At 40.8% G+C, this 17,265-nt stretch overlaps 1 protein-coding gene and 1 pseudogene across 1 annotated transcript in view; both read left to right on the top strand.

The window, feature by feature from the left end:
- The window catches only part of ME3 (malic enzyme 3), a 193,591-nt gene that overhangs the window by 76,914 nt on the left and 99,412 nt on the right, over positions 1-17,265 (top strand). Inside the window, exon 2 of the mRNA XM_023532493.1 lies at positions 16,314-16,447. Within this exon, the coding sequence (XP_023388261.1) occupies positions 16,314-16,447 (134 nt within the window). The remainder of the gene's footprint in view (positions 1-16,313; positions 16,448-17,265) is intronic.
- On the top strand, positions 11,964-12,082 carry LOC111742002 (annotated as a pseudogene).

Raw genomic sequence — 17,265 nt, 5'->3', positions numbered from 1 at the left:
TCCATGGTCCATCATTTCCACCCTTCCTGACAATACCTTCAACTTTTTGCTCCTGTATCTTTTCTTTGCACTCTTTTGAGAAAAATCACAACCCTAAATAAACCCAGTGTTTGCTTTCTCCATACCTGTAGCAGGCAGCCAAGCCATGCTAGAGGAAAACATTCAAGAGAAGAAAGTATACGACTATACATTTATGATCACCAACCTCAATGGAGCCCTTAACGATGCCCAGAAATCTCATATATTTCTCTGATTTCCTTACTCTCCACAACTTCCCTTTCAAAACTTCTCTACTCTGACACTTCCAACCCTCACTCCCATCAGGCCTGTGAACACTCAGCACCTCCACTGGTCCATTGCTCCTCCCCTCCTGTTACAGCAGCGGAGAGGCCTCCTCTGTCTGTGGCCAGGCCCTCTGCCTGGGGTCTGGCTTCCCTTCTTTCTCTTCCTGAAGAATCCATCCATCAATGTTTAAACATGTCCAAGTTTCTCCACCTTAAACCACTTCCCTTTTGTAAGTGAACCTCTTGGAAGAGTGATGTGCATTCGCTGTTTTCATTTTCTGACCCCCTGCCCTTCTCAAACCGCTCTGGTCTAACTGCAGCAGACCTTCACTGGCTGACGAGGACCTTCCACTCTGCTCAGTCCAGTGGACAGTGTTCAGTCCTCATATTACTTGACCTTTCAGAGAAATTCAGCAATGTTGACCACTCCTTCCTTCCTAAAACATTATACTCCTTGGCTATCTTGTGACAACCCATCTTCTGGTTATCCTTCTACCTCTCAGCTGTTTTTTCTCAGGCTCCTCCACTGGCTTATCCTCCTTTATATAGCCTTCGCATGATGGAGTTTCTCAAAGCTCAGACCTAGGTTCTTTCTTCGCTCTAAACTCTCTCCACAGAGTTTCAGTTACCACATGTTAGTTTATAGTTTTCAAATTCATTCTCTAGCCCTCTCTCTAAGACCCAGACTTACAGATATCCAACGGCCTACTGATATCTCCAGACGGATATTTCAAAGGCTGTCAAACTCAATGTGTATAAAGTGCAATTTGAGATGCACTCCTCTCATTCCGCCCGCTCCCAGCAAATATCCTGGTCCTCATTGTTTAGTATCCCATCTCAGGGATGCCACCACAGTCAGCTAGTTATGATGTCAGTGATCCTTGACCCCTCCCCCTCACTCAGCCCTCAGATCTCATCCATCTCTGGGTCCCATGCATCTTATCTCCTCCATACCTCTCTTATTCTTCTACCTATTACCATCTTCACTCCACTATCCTAGTTCAAACTGCCATTGCCTTTTACCTGGAAAGGTCATATAGCAGGAAACTTCTGTCGTAGCAGCACATTTATAGTCCCCTCCAAAAATTTCTCTCACTGTAGTCAACAGTGATCTTTCACAAACAAACAAACAAACCACAACAAAACTCAAAGTGAATTATGTCTCTTTTATTAAAACCTTTGGGTGGTTTCTCATTGCCCTCAGGCTGAAAATCCAGATCCTTGGTCCTCCCTGAGCCTTCGAACATGATGTTTCTTCTCCACTTAGAGTGTTCCTCTGCTCACCTCTACCTTGGCACGTGGCCTAATTAACTATTTATTTATCTTTCATATCTCATCTTGAATGTCACTTCCTTAGGGAGGTTCTCCTAATCACCCTCCCCACAAAGGAAACTACATCCTGGCTCCCAGTTCCTTCCATGCTTTCACAGCATCCTCTGCCTCTGCTTTGTAGCATTTCTTATCATGAAACAATTACTTGGGTAATTATTTAGTAATTGTCTTCTTTACTGGAATGTGAACTTCTCTTTTTCACAGCTACATCCCCATGGCCTAGCACATTACCTTGCACAAAGTAGATGCTCAACGAATTTTTGTCAAATAAATGGCAGCACCTTTTTTTGTGACTTTGTTTGAATGACAGACCACTTCGTCTTGTAGCATCTGTGTTCATTTTCCCTACGGGAGTGTGGGACTTAGGCTTTTTCACCTCTCTTTCACCTGCTTGTGGAATTGTGCATGTCACGCAGTACCAAGTAGTTGAGCGAATGAATGAATGAACTAAATTATTTGATTGAATATGTAGGGTGGGCCAGATGGTGGACAGCTCAACAGAGACAGCAGTGAGAAAAGCAGTCTAAGGTTTTTATCTTCAAGTCTTGAGTTTTCTGGTTTTCATTAACTTTCGGCTGTAAAAATGCTTCAGAGATTTGTTCCCTATAAAAAGCCAGTCCCTGATCTTGATTTCTCATCAAGGTTTAATTGCCCCTAAAGCCCAGATACTTAACTTGAGCTTCTGTTCTTTTTTTTCCCTTACTGTGGAAACCAACAGAGACATCCCTTTGTTTCAGGCTCAGTGGAAACAACTTGGCATCTGTCTTCTCCATAGTCATGGCAGCTAATTTTCTCTCTGTTATAGACATATTCAGTGCCAGGACTCTCATTAGCGTTTCCCACTTGGGACGAAAAGAGATCCTGCCACCACAGTACCATCATTGTGGTTTAAGCAGTCTCCATATTTTAAGGCAAAACATTAATAGATAATTATATTAAATACCAGTATTTGTCCTTCTTGTCATTAATGCTCATTTTAAAAGATAAATCTTTACTAATAAGTCAGTATTCACTCACCCCCTTCCTTAGGAAATTCTCCTAATTGAATTTCTATGGGGATATTTTCCAAAGACATGATATTCACCTTTACTCCTGAATTTATGTGTCAGAGTTTGAGCAAAATTTTTCTCTCCCCTTCTGGACATTTTCTCACAATCGCCAGGGGTACAGCTGAAAAATTCTGGCTCTGCTGTAATCAGCATTTACAGGTAGAGGCCTAGAACTTGAATTTTAAACCAGCGACTCAGGTGCTCCTGATGTACACCGAATTTTGAGAATCAGGGTACTTCCTTGTAAATTTAAGTCAATGACCTTTTCATCCTTCAGTACACTAGAGTGTTTAGCAGACAGGAATAGAAGGACATTCTCAGCAGAGGAACCAGCACCTGCACACACAGAGGCATGAAAATGCCTGCTTCCTCTGGGAATGGTAAAGGAGTTTGCTATGTTGAAGTCTACCCAGGGAGGTTGGCAGGAGATGAAGCCAAAAATGATGCACAGCTTATGAAGAAAGAGCCTTCCTGGCTTCGATAAAGATGTTTTATGTTTGGAGGTGAAAATATTAGATTTGGTTTGGGGAAAACATCAGTCCGGTGGACGTTCTAAAAGGTATATTCCAGGGACAGGAAAATGGAGCAGGAGGCGGCGGTGGTTACAACTAGTGTCCAGCTGTAGCAGAAGCATTAGTTTATTAGCAGACCACGGACGATGTTGGTATTGAAGAGAACAGGACAATGAGAATGAGGAAAATGGATAACAGAGGAAGAAATTACTTCTATTCAGGAGACAAAAAATCAACTGGCTTTAGCAATGACTGTGTGTATGAGTTGAATTGTGAAGAACCCAGGATCCTCTTGGGTTTCTACTGGGCTAATAAATGGTAGTGTTAGCTAGAGAATGCACAGGAGGGGTTTGACATGGAAGATGAGTTTGTTTTGGGGCACATGGTGTGTGACTGGCCTATGAGACATGTAGGTGGGGATGCCCAGGAAACAGATGTGTTTGGAATTAAAATGATTCTGGGGACATAATGCAAAGCATTGTTTTAGCTTGCTACCAACTTATCACCTCAACTGCTTTATTTAATATGTAGCTGACATTAGTTAGTGAGTCCTTAGTAAGCATCAGACACCCTGTTGCACACGACACACATCGTGAAGTAGGTACTGTCATCATCCCTGTTTTACACAGGAGGAACCTGAAACTTGAAAAATTAGGTAATGTACCCAGGCCGTGCATCTGGAAAGGATCAGAGCCGGGATTCAAACTGGCAGTCTGACTCCATCACTCATAATCATTATCCTATGCTACAGTGTTTCTCAAAACGTTTAAACCACAACCTGCAGTTAAAAGTACACTTTACAACAGCGTTAGATATATAGTCAATAATATGTGGATTACTAGACTAATCAGGGGGATCACTTCATAAATTATATAAATGTCTAACCGCTATGCTATATACCTGAAACTAATATAAAATAATATTGAATGTCAACTGTAATTGAAAAAAAAGTACACTTTACATCCCAAGTGGGTACACGTAGATATCTACACATTACACACATGCAAACACACACGAGCAATTAAGCAAAAGTTTAGCAAAACAGCACTTACCCTTACTAAATATGATGCAGCCTGATACTTTCTACTCAGGTCTATATTATTTTTTAAAATGTTGGTTGCTCCTATTAAATTGATTTCATAGCCAGAGTTGGAGTTTGACAAACACTGCTGTGTTTTATTCTCCTGGACAGAATATTTCATTTTTATTCCCAGCCCTTGTCAACCCCCCACCTTTGGGGAGAGAAGACTAAATGTTGCTACATGCTTCTCTCTTTTACTGCTAGAGAAGGTATGAAAGTTTATAAAAGGCCACAGTGTAGTGGGTTAAGGTCAGCCAGGAAACACTCTCTTTAGTAGACTGATCAAATCTTGTCTTGGCTGAAAAAGATGACTGCAAAATGTTCAAAATCGCAACAAAGAATGCAATACAAAACAGTGTGTGCAAAATAGTGATTATAAGTATGGACTTCAGCAGCACACAGACCTGGGTTCACATTCCAGCATTACAACTTATTAATTGTATAATCTTGGGCTGATATTTTACTTCAGAGGGATGTTGTGGAAAGATAAAATGCAAATTGCGCATTGCTTCATTCAGCACCTCCCACAAGTCTGTCCTTTAGTAGGCACTAAAAATATAGTATTAATATCTTTATTAATATAATGTAAGGCATAAAATATAGACTGACCCGATCAGTCATTCAATGACGTATTTAGTTAATAAACATTAATTTAGAACAAGCTATTAGTACGTCATTTAAAGGAGATTTTAAATATTGACTTTATCACAGGATGTAGGTTTTAGAAGAGCCTGGTAGCTAAATGTCACTACATACAGCCTTGGGCATAGAGTTGTTTATTTTGAGACATTTGGAGGAGAGGTCACCTTGCAGGTCTCTGTGAATGTCAGCATCACTTTCTTCAGGGTAGATGGGCTCACTCTAGAACAACCAAGCCACATGTGCAGAAATTCCAGTGACCTTTCAGGAAATCATCAGCAAAAAAGAGCTATGCGATTAAGTAGATGTAATCCCAACACATATAGATCACAGAGATAATTATATATATGAGATGAGAAAAATTTTAGAAGACTCTCAAATTCATTAAGTACCAGAATTAGATTCTATCTCAGGAAGTAATAAAGAAACAATTTAATGTTGACTTTATAAACTAAGCACTGATGAGAAGAGAAACTCACATGGTTTGAGATTCAATGTTTTCTTTTCTTTTAATATAAATCTACTTTAAAAGTGAAAATAAAATTCAAAAAAGCATTCCTAGTACCTGAACTTTTCAGTCCAGTCCACTTTGAGTTTCTTTCATTAGTTTTAGACTTGTTTTAGGTCTCCATTACCAGGTAAAATTTATTGGGCTCTTATCCTTAAGTTCCAAGTAAACAGTATCCCAACGGTGAGTACCAAGGAAGAGGAATAGAATGGATTCAGGATAGAGGTTAGAGAGGGAAAAAATACACAGGACGAGAAATTCTAAGGACACTCTATGCTGCTATGTCTTTCAGGAGCACGAGGTTCATGAATTCTTATGTTCTCCACCGTACCTTCATCTGGTAAGGACGTGGTCACAGCTGCATTTACTAAGCCCTTCAGGTGTGCCAGCCACTAGCTGAGCACACTGTGCAAAGGGTTTCCGTTAGTTCTCATAACAGTCTTTTGAAATGGGTATTACTAGCTTCATTCCATAGATGAGGAAATTGAGGACCAGAGAATTTAAGAAAGTTGTCCAGGATCACACAGCTGATTGGGGCAGAGTCACAGTTCGAACCCAAAGTGGGCGACTTCAAAGTTCGATCTCTCTCCTTCACAGTTTCTCACGGGCAAATCTGCAGTGCTTACCTGAACTCCAGCAAAAATACCACTGATGCTATTCTGTTGATCACCCCAGGCTGCCAGACACTAAACTAACCTATATAATTCCAGATTAATTCCAAGATATAAAAGGGTGTAAAGGACAGTGGTTTGAATGAAAAAAGATCACTGGACTGAAACTCCATGGAGGCAGGGGCCATGTATATTTGGTGTCTCATCGTATGTCTGGGGCTGATGCTCAAAACTTACTTGTTAAATGAATGATTGTGTAAATGAATTAATGAATCAACAATTTGAAATGGAATTCCAGGTTCAAGTCCCATTTCTGCAACTTGCTAGGGCCTTGATTTTAGGCAAATTATTTAACTCCCTTAGTTTTAGTGTTATTCTCTGCAAAATATGCACGACACTTCCACGACACCTTCTACTTCATAGAGTAGTGGTTCCTAAACTTTGCTGTATCTTGCAATCACATGTGGACCTTTAAAAACTCCACATCCAGGCTTCTATCCCCAGAATTCTGACTTAAAGAGTATAGGGTGTGACCTGGGCATTTATTTATCAGCTCCCTAGGTGGTTTATTAATAGATAGCAAAGTTTGGGGACCACCGTCATAGGGATATCCTTTTTGTTTTGGAGAAATTGTCAAATATAACAAGGGAAATAAAACTACTTTCTAAAACCTAAAAATGCAGTTAAGTATAAACAGTTACTATAAAATCAGTCCAAAATTACTCTGGACCTAGAACTTCTGCCCACTGAGGTCATGACAGAGGAGGAAACTAGTTACTCGGATCTCTCGTATGCCACATCAGTCAATCTGTCTCCAGATCAAAATGACCTCCCTCCTGGTTCACCTGATCAGGTGGCAGAATTGAAGTCAAGTCCCAGGAAAAGGAGGATTTGGTTAACATCAGGGCTGGAACAGGTTAACAGTGATCTGCTGGACAATTACCCTGCTGGATGAATTTATCTTTAGTCGGTCTCACTTCCAGTTCTGACACCCCCGCCCACTCCTCCGCACGCACCAGGCATGCATGTACAATGTCTATTCAAAGATCCTCCCAAAAGTGTCTGTTTGTTTTATTCCTCCTGGTCACTTTTTGACCCAATCCTCCCAGGCTGAACCCATCAAAGAGCTGTTGTGTTGTTGGAGGAAGGAAGATACTCCCTTATCCTCAGCAGCTCCCTTGCCCATCACCTTCCTCTGCCGTTACCCTATTGAGGTTCAGCTAAGTTAGAGGGCCATCGTGGTGCCAAGAACAATATTATTTAATTTTTAAATAATAGTCTCTTGAGAGGAGAGGGCCATGAAGCATTCAAACTGCCACAAGGAATTTTGCCAAGAGAATGATTCAGAAGCCTTCCATCTATCCACCTCTGTCCCCTTGTTCAGTTAGGACAAAATCCTAGAGTCACCAAGTATTTCAGGAGCAGATTCTTCCATTTTTTTTCCATGTTGGTCTTTATCCAACAACTTTGCGTATGCTAGTCTTCCAATGGCAGAACAATTGAAATAGCCGTTATTCTCACATGCTTTTGAGTAGCATGTACTAGCCACATGCTCTCAGCATGTGATTGACCCACCTTAGCCTCAATTTCCTCTTCCACAAATGGGGATAATAACACCTTCCCTGTCTAGGATCAAATGACATAAACTATATGAGACCGTTTTAGAAACAATAAAATGGTAAAAATATGCAAGACCTGCTAGGCAAAAGGAGCACGCAGTTCATTTAGACATAGTCCCTGCGCTCAAGGGACGTGTTGTCTTGAAGGGGAAAGAGACAAAAGAAGAAAGTAAATATCATAAAGTGCAATTGTTAAATTGCTTATAGTCCTGATCCTATAGGGATATGAAACTACAATAGTCACAGCCTTTTTAAAACCTTTCTACCACATCTTTGAGTTTACAAAGAGATTTCAACATCTATGTTCTCATTTGATTGACACAACCACCCAGTGAAGGCAGCAGGCTCAGGTAACTTCCCCAGAACCACACAGCCCAAAAGCAAAGGAAAAAGTTCTGAACGTAGAACTTTTATCTTCTAATTCCTTTCCCACAAGAACAAGAGCTACTGTGTATACCATAGATGGAAAGATCACAAGCAGCCTACAGATCACATTTGAAGCCTACAGCACCAAAACCCAAAATCTGATTTAGGGTTGGTTCTAGACAGTAATGAGCAGTGTGTCATCCACTCCCTTTTCATGAATTTACGATGTGTTTCTGAATCTGTAATTTTGTACCTGATTACAGAAGTATGTCTGAGAGGAAGGCCATTCTCAGGTCTGTGTGTGCTGAGACTTGTGTTTTTAGACCCCCATATATCCATCCCAGGAGTGTGCTCAGGGGCCCTCATAAACCTGGGGTTCAGGGAGAGAACAGCAGCCTTAGTAATCCCACTTCCTGTCTACAAGCAGAGTCCACGTCACCCTAACTCATAAATATCTCAAACAGAGTCATGAAGTACTATGCAAAAGGAGCAGGAAATGCCTTCCGGTCCCCTAACAGCTAATCAGCTTTAATGGTACAGTTTTGGAGTTGATCGTCCACAGCTCGATCCCAGCTCTGCTACTCTCTGTTGTTGCAGTTGATTAATAGAGGAAGCTGCTAACAGCATAAGCATTCAGCTCAGAGCATGACATAATGGTGGTGGAATAGAAAACCTTCACTTTCACGTGTGTCTGTTAATCTTTCCTTCCAGTAATGATGCTAGTCAGAGGAAACATGGCTACGTGTGTGTTATGGGCCATATACATAATTACAGAGGTACAAGCACACCCGTTTGCAAATGGGCTAACGGACCTGGCACTAATACAGAAGATCACTCAGCAGTAGCTGAACCATTAAGGTAACTGGCTCTGTTTGGAGAAGCAGAATAATTTTATCTTTAATCAAATAAAAGCCAAGTCAGTCAACAACCTATTAATCTGTTAATGCTCAGGAACAGTTGATTAGCTCAAAGGAAAGAGTATGAATTTTAGACATGTATGGACCTGGGTCCTACTGGTTCTTCTATCAACGGACGGTGACCTTGGGCACATTACTTACCTCTCTGGTCTCAGTTTCCTAGTCAACAAAATAGGGATAATAATCATAGGATGATTAACTTAGGGTTGCTGTGAGGATTAGAGATGAAAAGTATTAAGGCCCTGTCTCAGTGCCTGAACCAGCCCAATATGTGCTCAGTAAAAGGTAATGGTTGCCATTATTATTGATGATGATAATATTGTGCTACAAGTCTGTGATAGCTGCTTCCTACTACCCCAGGTTTATTACTAGTAGTTAATGCTCAAGGAATCAAACAAAGTACATTTCATGTGCTAAACTTTATGACACTGATTCTGAGAGAGACGGGGGAGCTATGTGAAATGGGGTAGCAGGGAAGGCCTCCTGCTACCGTGGATTGGAATATAGAGGAGCAAAGTGGTCAGAGCATGGTGGGTAGGGGTACAGAGTGAGTCAAAGTATGGCAGCCAGAAAGAGTATGCCTGTAAGTGTGGGGAGAATGCACAAGGCTGCAGAGGCAGTAGCCTTGCATAGCCATGGACAAGTAGTTACACTTGATGCAGTGATGTCACTTTACCCCTGTCCCCCAGTCCCCTAACCAGACTAGCTCCCAACAACCCTTCAGAGCTTATCTCCAACATCTGCCAATGAGCTCTCTTGTGCCATACTGCCCTTAAGCAAAATAGCAATAGTGATAAGGAGAACAACTGATGTTTCTTGAGCACTTCCTATGTGCCAGTACCTGTGCCGAGCATTTCATGCATTCTTTCATTTAATCCCACACACATGAAAGAAGCAGCACTTTGTTTTATAGGTTGGAGAAGTGGCTTGCCCAAGGTGGAGGCCTGGGATCACTATTATATGTTAAATCACATGTCTCATCTAGTAGATTCACAAAGACGGCGATCAGTACCTATTCCTTTTAGGGACTCCTCAGTGCCTAACATGGCAGGCCTGGCACAAAGTAGGAACTCATAAATGCTTGTGGAATGAATGAGAAGTCATTATCGAGTGTACGACAGGGCTCTGGTTCCAGATGCTGTAGGCAGATAACCAAGCAGGACTGGGAGACCTCCCCTCAGAAACACTCAGTCATAAAGAATGGGGCACTCAGAAACCTGGGTCTCAACAGTGGAGGCTGACGCAGGGGTACAGGGGCTTACTGCCTCTGAACCCTGCCATTGGACAGCTGGATCTACTCAAACAGCTTCTCTGCTGTCAGTAAGTTTTGTCCTGGAAACTTGGACAATGCTGAGCCCACAGGTAGAGTTCAATGATTGGGCCAAAGGTGATCACTCAGGAAAGATGATAAAATGGGTTAAGTCAGGGGTGACAGTTAAAGGATTAACACTAGTGTAGCAGAGGCACTGACCAAATGAAATAGTCCCAGGCCTATAGTGCTAGAGCAGGGTCTTGAGACCACCCACTCTGCCATTGGTAATTGGGTTTCTGGGAGGTCAAAAGGTTCCCTGGGAGAAACCAAAGCTGGTTGGGAGAGACACTTGGCTGGGGTGGGGGAGGGAGTGGTCAGAGAAGTCCTTCGGTAATGACTGAAACATTTCCAAAAGAGTAACAACTGGTAGGTCCCGACTGGTGTGCCTTGAATACCACAAGCATATGAGGTTGAAATATAGCTAAGAGAATAAGCCATTTTTCAAAAGCCGCCTGTACTATTTTGAGACTTTTGTTAAAACTAGACAATATATCCATAATTGTATTTAACTAGGCACACAGAAACTGTAATTTCTCAATGTGGTAAGAATGAATAAGGGCCCCACTGTCAACTCCTCCATGTTGCACAAACCCTACTTTTACCTTAGGACTCCTGGTTTGCTTATGGGAATCGTGACTTTTTGACATACAGACCAAGAGCCTGAGTGTTGAATAGCAAAGATTTTTTTTCTTTTGTAGAGAAATGTAAGTTCTAATACCTTTCCCCTACACCTTATTGAATCGTCTTGTGCCTATCCTGTTTTGGAGTCCATGGTAGAGCTGAAGTGCCTGCATTACTGTTTTACAAACCTGTAAATCTGAGGTAGCCTTAACATTAGCTTCGGGATGAAAAGAAGCTTCCAGTAGTTTGTTGTTTTTTTTTTTAATCTCTGAAATTATCAGTTGCTAAATGGTCATACCTTTTCCTCAAATACAAAAGGAGTTGGTGGCAGTCAGCCAAGAGAAATACAGCTTGTCGAGAGAAGCAGACTGCTATTAAAACCCACAGTGGTCATTAACAAAGATGATGTCATAATTTAATGCCTGGGCCTCCCTGGGATCCCCAGGGCTGAGGAGAGACGATCACAGTCTTTAGCAAGCCAGTGAACAGTCGCTGCCTCATGGTGTCTGGTGAAAGTGCCCAGTCTCCAGGGCGAGGTGGTTTCCTACAAAAGGATCGGAGACCTCTGTTGCACCATGCTTGCAAAGCTGGTGGCCAGCACAGGGCATTATGAACTGATGACTTTGGGCTTTGATGAAAAAAAGGGTTGGAATTTCATGTGTGGAGGCTCCTTCTAGAAGTCTCTGTGAGTCATACTGTCAAACTCAATTGAGCCTATTTTAGGATAGGCTCCAGTTCCTGTGGTTCTGAGAGGAGGAACAGTTCTTTAGGGTTTTCATAGCTGAGTCATCATTATTAATTTATAAAAACATAAGAGGAGCCCAATATTCATAATTTTAGAGACTCCCACATTCACACAACAAAAATAAAGAGGAAATTGGGAGTAGACAAAAGCCTAACTTTTATTCTCTTTTTTTCTCTATTTCTCTTTTTTTCCCACTCTTCCCTCACCATCCCCCCATCGCAACTTATGTTTTTTAAGGTCCCTCTCACCTACGGCTGGGTGCATACTGTAGTGGCAAGAATGCAGCCTGTGATCAAATCTGAGTTATGTCACCTCTAGTCAAAAAAATCATCAGAAAAAAAAAAATTATACAAAATATACTTATTAAGCCTACGGCCATGCCACCCCGAACAAGCCCGATCCTGTCTGATCTCGGAAGCTAAGCAGGGTCGAGCCTGGTTAGTCCTTGGGTAGGAGACCACCTAGGCAGACCAGGTGCTGTAGGTGTAAAAAATAAAAAGTAATAAGGGATTATAAGCCAACAAGGTCCTTGCAATCTGTGAGGTCAACCAAGGATTGCCTTGCCTAAAAAAATAAATAAATAAATAAATAAATAAATAAATAAATAAATAAATAAATAAATAATAAACAAAATATGCTTATTAATTATTTACTAGCTAGCATCCTTGTTTAAGAAGAAGTAAAATATGGATAATTGCTTTGCAACTTCAGGCACATTACATAACCTCTCTTGTTTAGCCTTCTCATCTGTAAAGTGGAGGTTGTAAACCCTCCCCGTTATATGGTTGTAAGGAAAGTAGAGAGGAAGATTGAAATACTCATCAGACTCCCTTCCTTAGAACTGATGACAGCAACAACGGTAAGGTGGGGATGATCTTGACTCTCCTTGTAATAATTGTAGAGGAGATGTTTTTCAGCTGGTGAATGAATGAGGAGAGCTCCGATGCTCTCTAATTTTTCAAGCTTCCCCTCCCCAAGGGAGTCTGGGGAAGCTAGACTTTCATCAGCATAATTTAGGTCTCACTTATCATCCATACAACCTTCTTCACTTATAGGAGGAACCTCAGATTACTTGGGGCTCATTAACCAGAGTTGCCTCAGGTATCGCCCACGCTGAATACAATGAGGGTCATAGTAACAGTGTTAGTTGGTTAAAAACCTTCTCAGGCTCCTACATAGTCCCCCCATAGGGATTCTGGTTCCCTCCTAGTTCGAGTCCACTACTCAGTCATGAAGGCACTGAAGGGCTAGCCACTGTCGCTGTCACCAGGGCCCTCCGTGAGAATGATGAGGAAGCTGAGCAGTGCAGGACCAGCCCTCACTTCAGCGGAGTCACCCTGAGCACTACACAGAAAAGGACTCTTTTTCACATATGTTGCACCTTGTCATTTTGGGTTAAAGGCAGGGCAGCTTATGTCCCCATGTCTCAAAGTTCCTGCACTTTTACCAACAGACACTGTCTCTGTGGCCTTAACCAGGCTATGGAGCAGATTCCATGATGTCCTACTTATTCCCCATCTCACCCTGCTGGTGCCCAAACCAGAAAATGCTGTTCTGTGAAAGATACTGGTAAGAGAATGAAAGGACAAGCCACATACTTAGAGAAATATTTACGAAACACATGTCTGATACAGTACTTGTATTCAAAACATGCAAAGAATTCTTTTAAGACAGTTTTATTGAGCTATCATTCACATACCTTACAATTCACCCATTTAAAGTGTATAATTCAGTGGTTTGGGATCTAATACACTATTATTATTTTTTTAATTGTGGTAAAGTGTATATGACAAAATTTGCCATTTTAACCATTCTAAGTGTAAGTGGTCACTAGTAAGTGGCAGTAAGTCTGTTCACAATGTTGTGCAACCATCACCACTACCCATTTGCAAAACTTTTTCATCACCCCAAATAGAAACTCTATAACCATTAAGCAATAATTCACCAGTCCCTCCCTTTCTCCCAGATTTTAGTAATCTCTAATATACTTTCTATTTCCATGAATTTGCCTATTCTAGTTAATTCATATAAGTGGAATCATGCAATATTTGTTCTTTTGTATCTGGCTCATTTCATTTAGCATGTTTTCTGGGTTCATCCATGTAGTAGCATATGTCAGAATTTCATTCCTTTTTATGTTTGAATAAATTTTTATTTTACATCTATACTTTTTGTTTATCCGTTCACATATTGGTGGACACTCAGGTTGATTCCACCTTTTGGCTGTTGTGAATAATGCTGCAATGAACATTGGCATCCAAGTATCTGTTCCAGTCCTTGCTTTCAGTTCCTTTGTGTATATACCTGGGGGGTGGAATTGCTGGGGTTATATGGTAAGTCTATGTTTTACTTTTTGAGGAACTAGTAAAATATTTTCCATAAAGGCCAAAACACTTTACATTCCTACCAGCAATGTATGAGGGTTTCAATTTCTCTACATTGTCACCAATACTTGTTTGCTGTTTTTTTAATTACTGCAGTCCTAGTGGGTGTAAAATGGTATCTCATTGTAGTTGTGATTTGCATTTTCCTAATAACTAATGATGCTGAGCATTTTTTCATGTGCTGTTGGCCATTTGTGTATCTTCTTTGGAAAAGTGTCTATTGAGTCATTTTCGTATTTTTTAATTGAGTTGTTTTTCTCGTTGTTGAGTTATAGCAGTTATTTATAGATCCTGAATATATGACTTCCAAATATTTTCTCCCATTCTGTAGGTTGTCTTTTCACTTTCTTGATAATGTCCTTTTGTGCACAAAAGTTTTTAGATGAGGTTGAGTTATCTAATTTTTCCTTTGTAGCTTTTGATACCATGTCTAAGAATCCTTTGCCAAATCCAGGTCATGAAGGTTTATCCCTGTTTTCTTCGAAGAGGTTTATGATTTTTAGCTCTTACATTTAGATTATTGATTTTTTTTTAAGTTACTTTTTCTATTCGGTGTGAGGTAGGGATCCAACTTTATTTTTATGTATGTGGAAATCTAGTTGTCCCAGCACCATCTCTGGATGAGATTATTCTTCACCTGAGTGCTTATTGCTAAGTGAAAGAAGCCAGTTTATATGATTCCAATTGTATGACATCCTGGAAAGGGCAAAACTACAGAGACAGTTAAAACAAACAAACAAACAAACAAACAAACACTCAGTAGTTGCCAGAAGTTCAGGGATGAATAGATAAAGCGCATGGGACTTTTTTAAAGCAGTGAAACTTTTTTGTATAGCACTGTAATGATGGATACATGATATAATGCATTTTTCAAAACTCATAGAACTTTACAGTACAAAGAATGGACCTAAACATGGCCAGGTTTTAAAAATCATTTAATAGGTTGGAGGATCCCAAGAAGGAACGCAGACTGTAACAAGAGACTCTAACTTTATTACAAATGTTTGATACCTCAGTGGAGGGGGTAGAGGGAAAAGTGCTGACCTAAGTAACTTCGAAAATGATTTGAATTTGTAAGACTAAAGACAAAAGGAACTGTACATAAGTACTGTACTCTAGTTCATAAAGTTGTTTCCCATTGTGATACAGGTTAACAATTTTGATACTGCTATACATGTATACTTGAATTGAGTAATTAAGTAAATGGATAGCAGATAGTGGGAGCTAAGCCCTGTCACCGTTAGACAGAGTATTTGTGGATCAGCAAGGTGATAAGGCCAGAATGATCCATGTGGTAATGGATTAGAGTTAGAGACATTAGTATGAATGTATGTTTAGCTTAATATAGATTCATTTTCTTGTGGGATACAAGAGCCAACTGAAAGAGGTCCCAACAGGCTGGAAAAATTTGAGATACAAAATAAATAAAGCAGTTTTGGATGATAACCCAAAGTCTAAAATAAATACCCATGAGTCCATTCTAATATAAATGATTGAATAAATAAATGAATAGGGGAGAAGACACAAATCTCTCATGAAGAATGATTCCAAAAAAGGAGTAATTTTATACTGGCAGAACCTGACAAGCACACTTCAGCCAGGTGACCAAAGTCAATATCAACAGTGATAAATCATGTTGATAGTACATACCTTGATCTAATGTGATGGAAATGGCACTTTATCTCTGTGGTTTTCCTCCTAATAAAACCCATAACCCCAGTCTAGTCATGAGAAAAACATCAGAAAAACTCTAGTGGAGTGGTATAAGTCTCAAGGTCATAAAAAACAAGAAAAGTCTGAGAATCTGTCAGAGCCAAGAAGAGTCTAAGGAGACATGATGACTCAATGTAATGTGAGATCCTAGATAGGATTCTTGAACAACAACAGTAGAAAAGGGCATTAGGTAAAAACTAAGGTAATCTGATTAAACTATGGACTTTACTTAATAATAATGTGTCACTGTTGGTTCATTAATTCTAATGAACGTACTATACTGATGTACGATACTAATAATAGGAGAAACTGAGTGAAGAGATTTATGGGAACTCTCCATACATCTCAATTTTGCTATAAAATTTAAAGTGTTATAAAAAATAAAATATATTTAAGACAACAAAAACAAAAACAAGCCATTATCCCCATTTTTCCAGGAGGAAGCTGACACTCAAAAGATTCAAAGTAACTGGCACAAGATTGCCCAGCCCTTTAAATGGCAGAGATAAAGTTTGAGTCCAGGGTCCTTTCTTTTTTGCCTGTCTGTGGATGGAACCACTTCTGTTCCTTGGTTTCCTGCATATCCTTTTATGCGTGTATGTCTTTCTTGTTCTTCCCAGGGGATGGCCTTTACGCTTGAAGAAAGGATGCAGCTTGGAATCCATGGCCTAATCCCCCCTTGCTTCCTGAGCCAGGATGTCCAAGTCCTCCGGATCATGAGATACTACGAGCGGCAGCAGAGTGACCTGGACAAGTCAGTGCCTAAAGTCTGCTCTCTTTGCCTGAGCCCTGGGCTCAGCTGTCTGTTTCCTATGGCCTACAGAGTGTTTTCTCAATACTCTCCAGCTGGGGAAGGCCGAGAGCCTTTCCACAAGATTCCAAACCCAGCCTTGCCTTCCTAGGGTTGATGATCTTCCTGAGGGACAGGGCTTGTTATGATCAAGGCAGTCAACATGTCCTGGAAGAACTGGGAAGGGAAACTGAATTCCAACCAGTTGAATCTGGGAGGGTCTTTGGGAAGTGATGGGACCTGAGTCAGCTCCAGAAGTACTAATAGGACTTCAGCAAATAGTTGTGGGTTCATAAATGGCATTTCACTCAGAGGGAAGAAGTAGAGCCAACATGTAGGGACAGGTGTGTTAAGGAAGTGGCACATGGCTCGGGTTCTTGGATCAAGGGGAAAATGGTTGAGGAGAAAGGAGATGGACAGGGACACTTTGGGAAGGACCTGGTATGTCATGTATTGCGGGCTTATGGGGGATAGTTAATAGTTCTGCTACCCTTGTGGGTTCTTCTCAGTGAGGATATAGACATGAAAAGCTAAATGGGGATGACAGGGTCGGCTTTATCAGTTTTACTGAAGAAGATAGTGACCTCCCAGGTCACACAGCTATGAATGGGCACTGTCAGGATTTGAACACAGGTAGCTGACTTCAGAGTCTGTGCTTTTAACATTTCTGCTATGCTATAGCCAAGAAGCATTAGAGCTAAGTGGCTACAAGATTAGACTCTAGTACTAGACTGAATTCAAATCATCATTCTACCACTTAATAGCAAAAGTTATTTAGCCTC

The sequence above is a fragment of the Pteropus vampyrus genome, unplaced genomic scaffold (genome assembly GCF_000151845.1).
Source record: "Pteropus vampyrus isolate Shadow unplaced genomic scaffold, Pvam_2.0 Scaffold84, whole genome shotgun sequence".
NCBI lineage: Eukaryota > Metazoa > Chordata > Mammalia > Chiroptera > Pteropodidae > Pteropus > Pteropus vampyrus.
The sequence above is the reverse complement of the archived record's forward strand: the minus strand, read 5'-3'. Positions and strand labels throughout refer to the sequence as shown.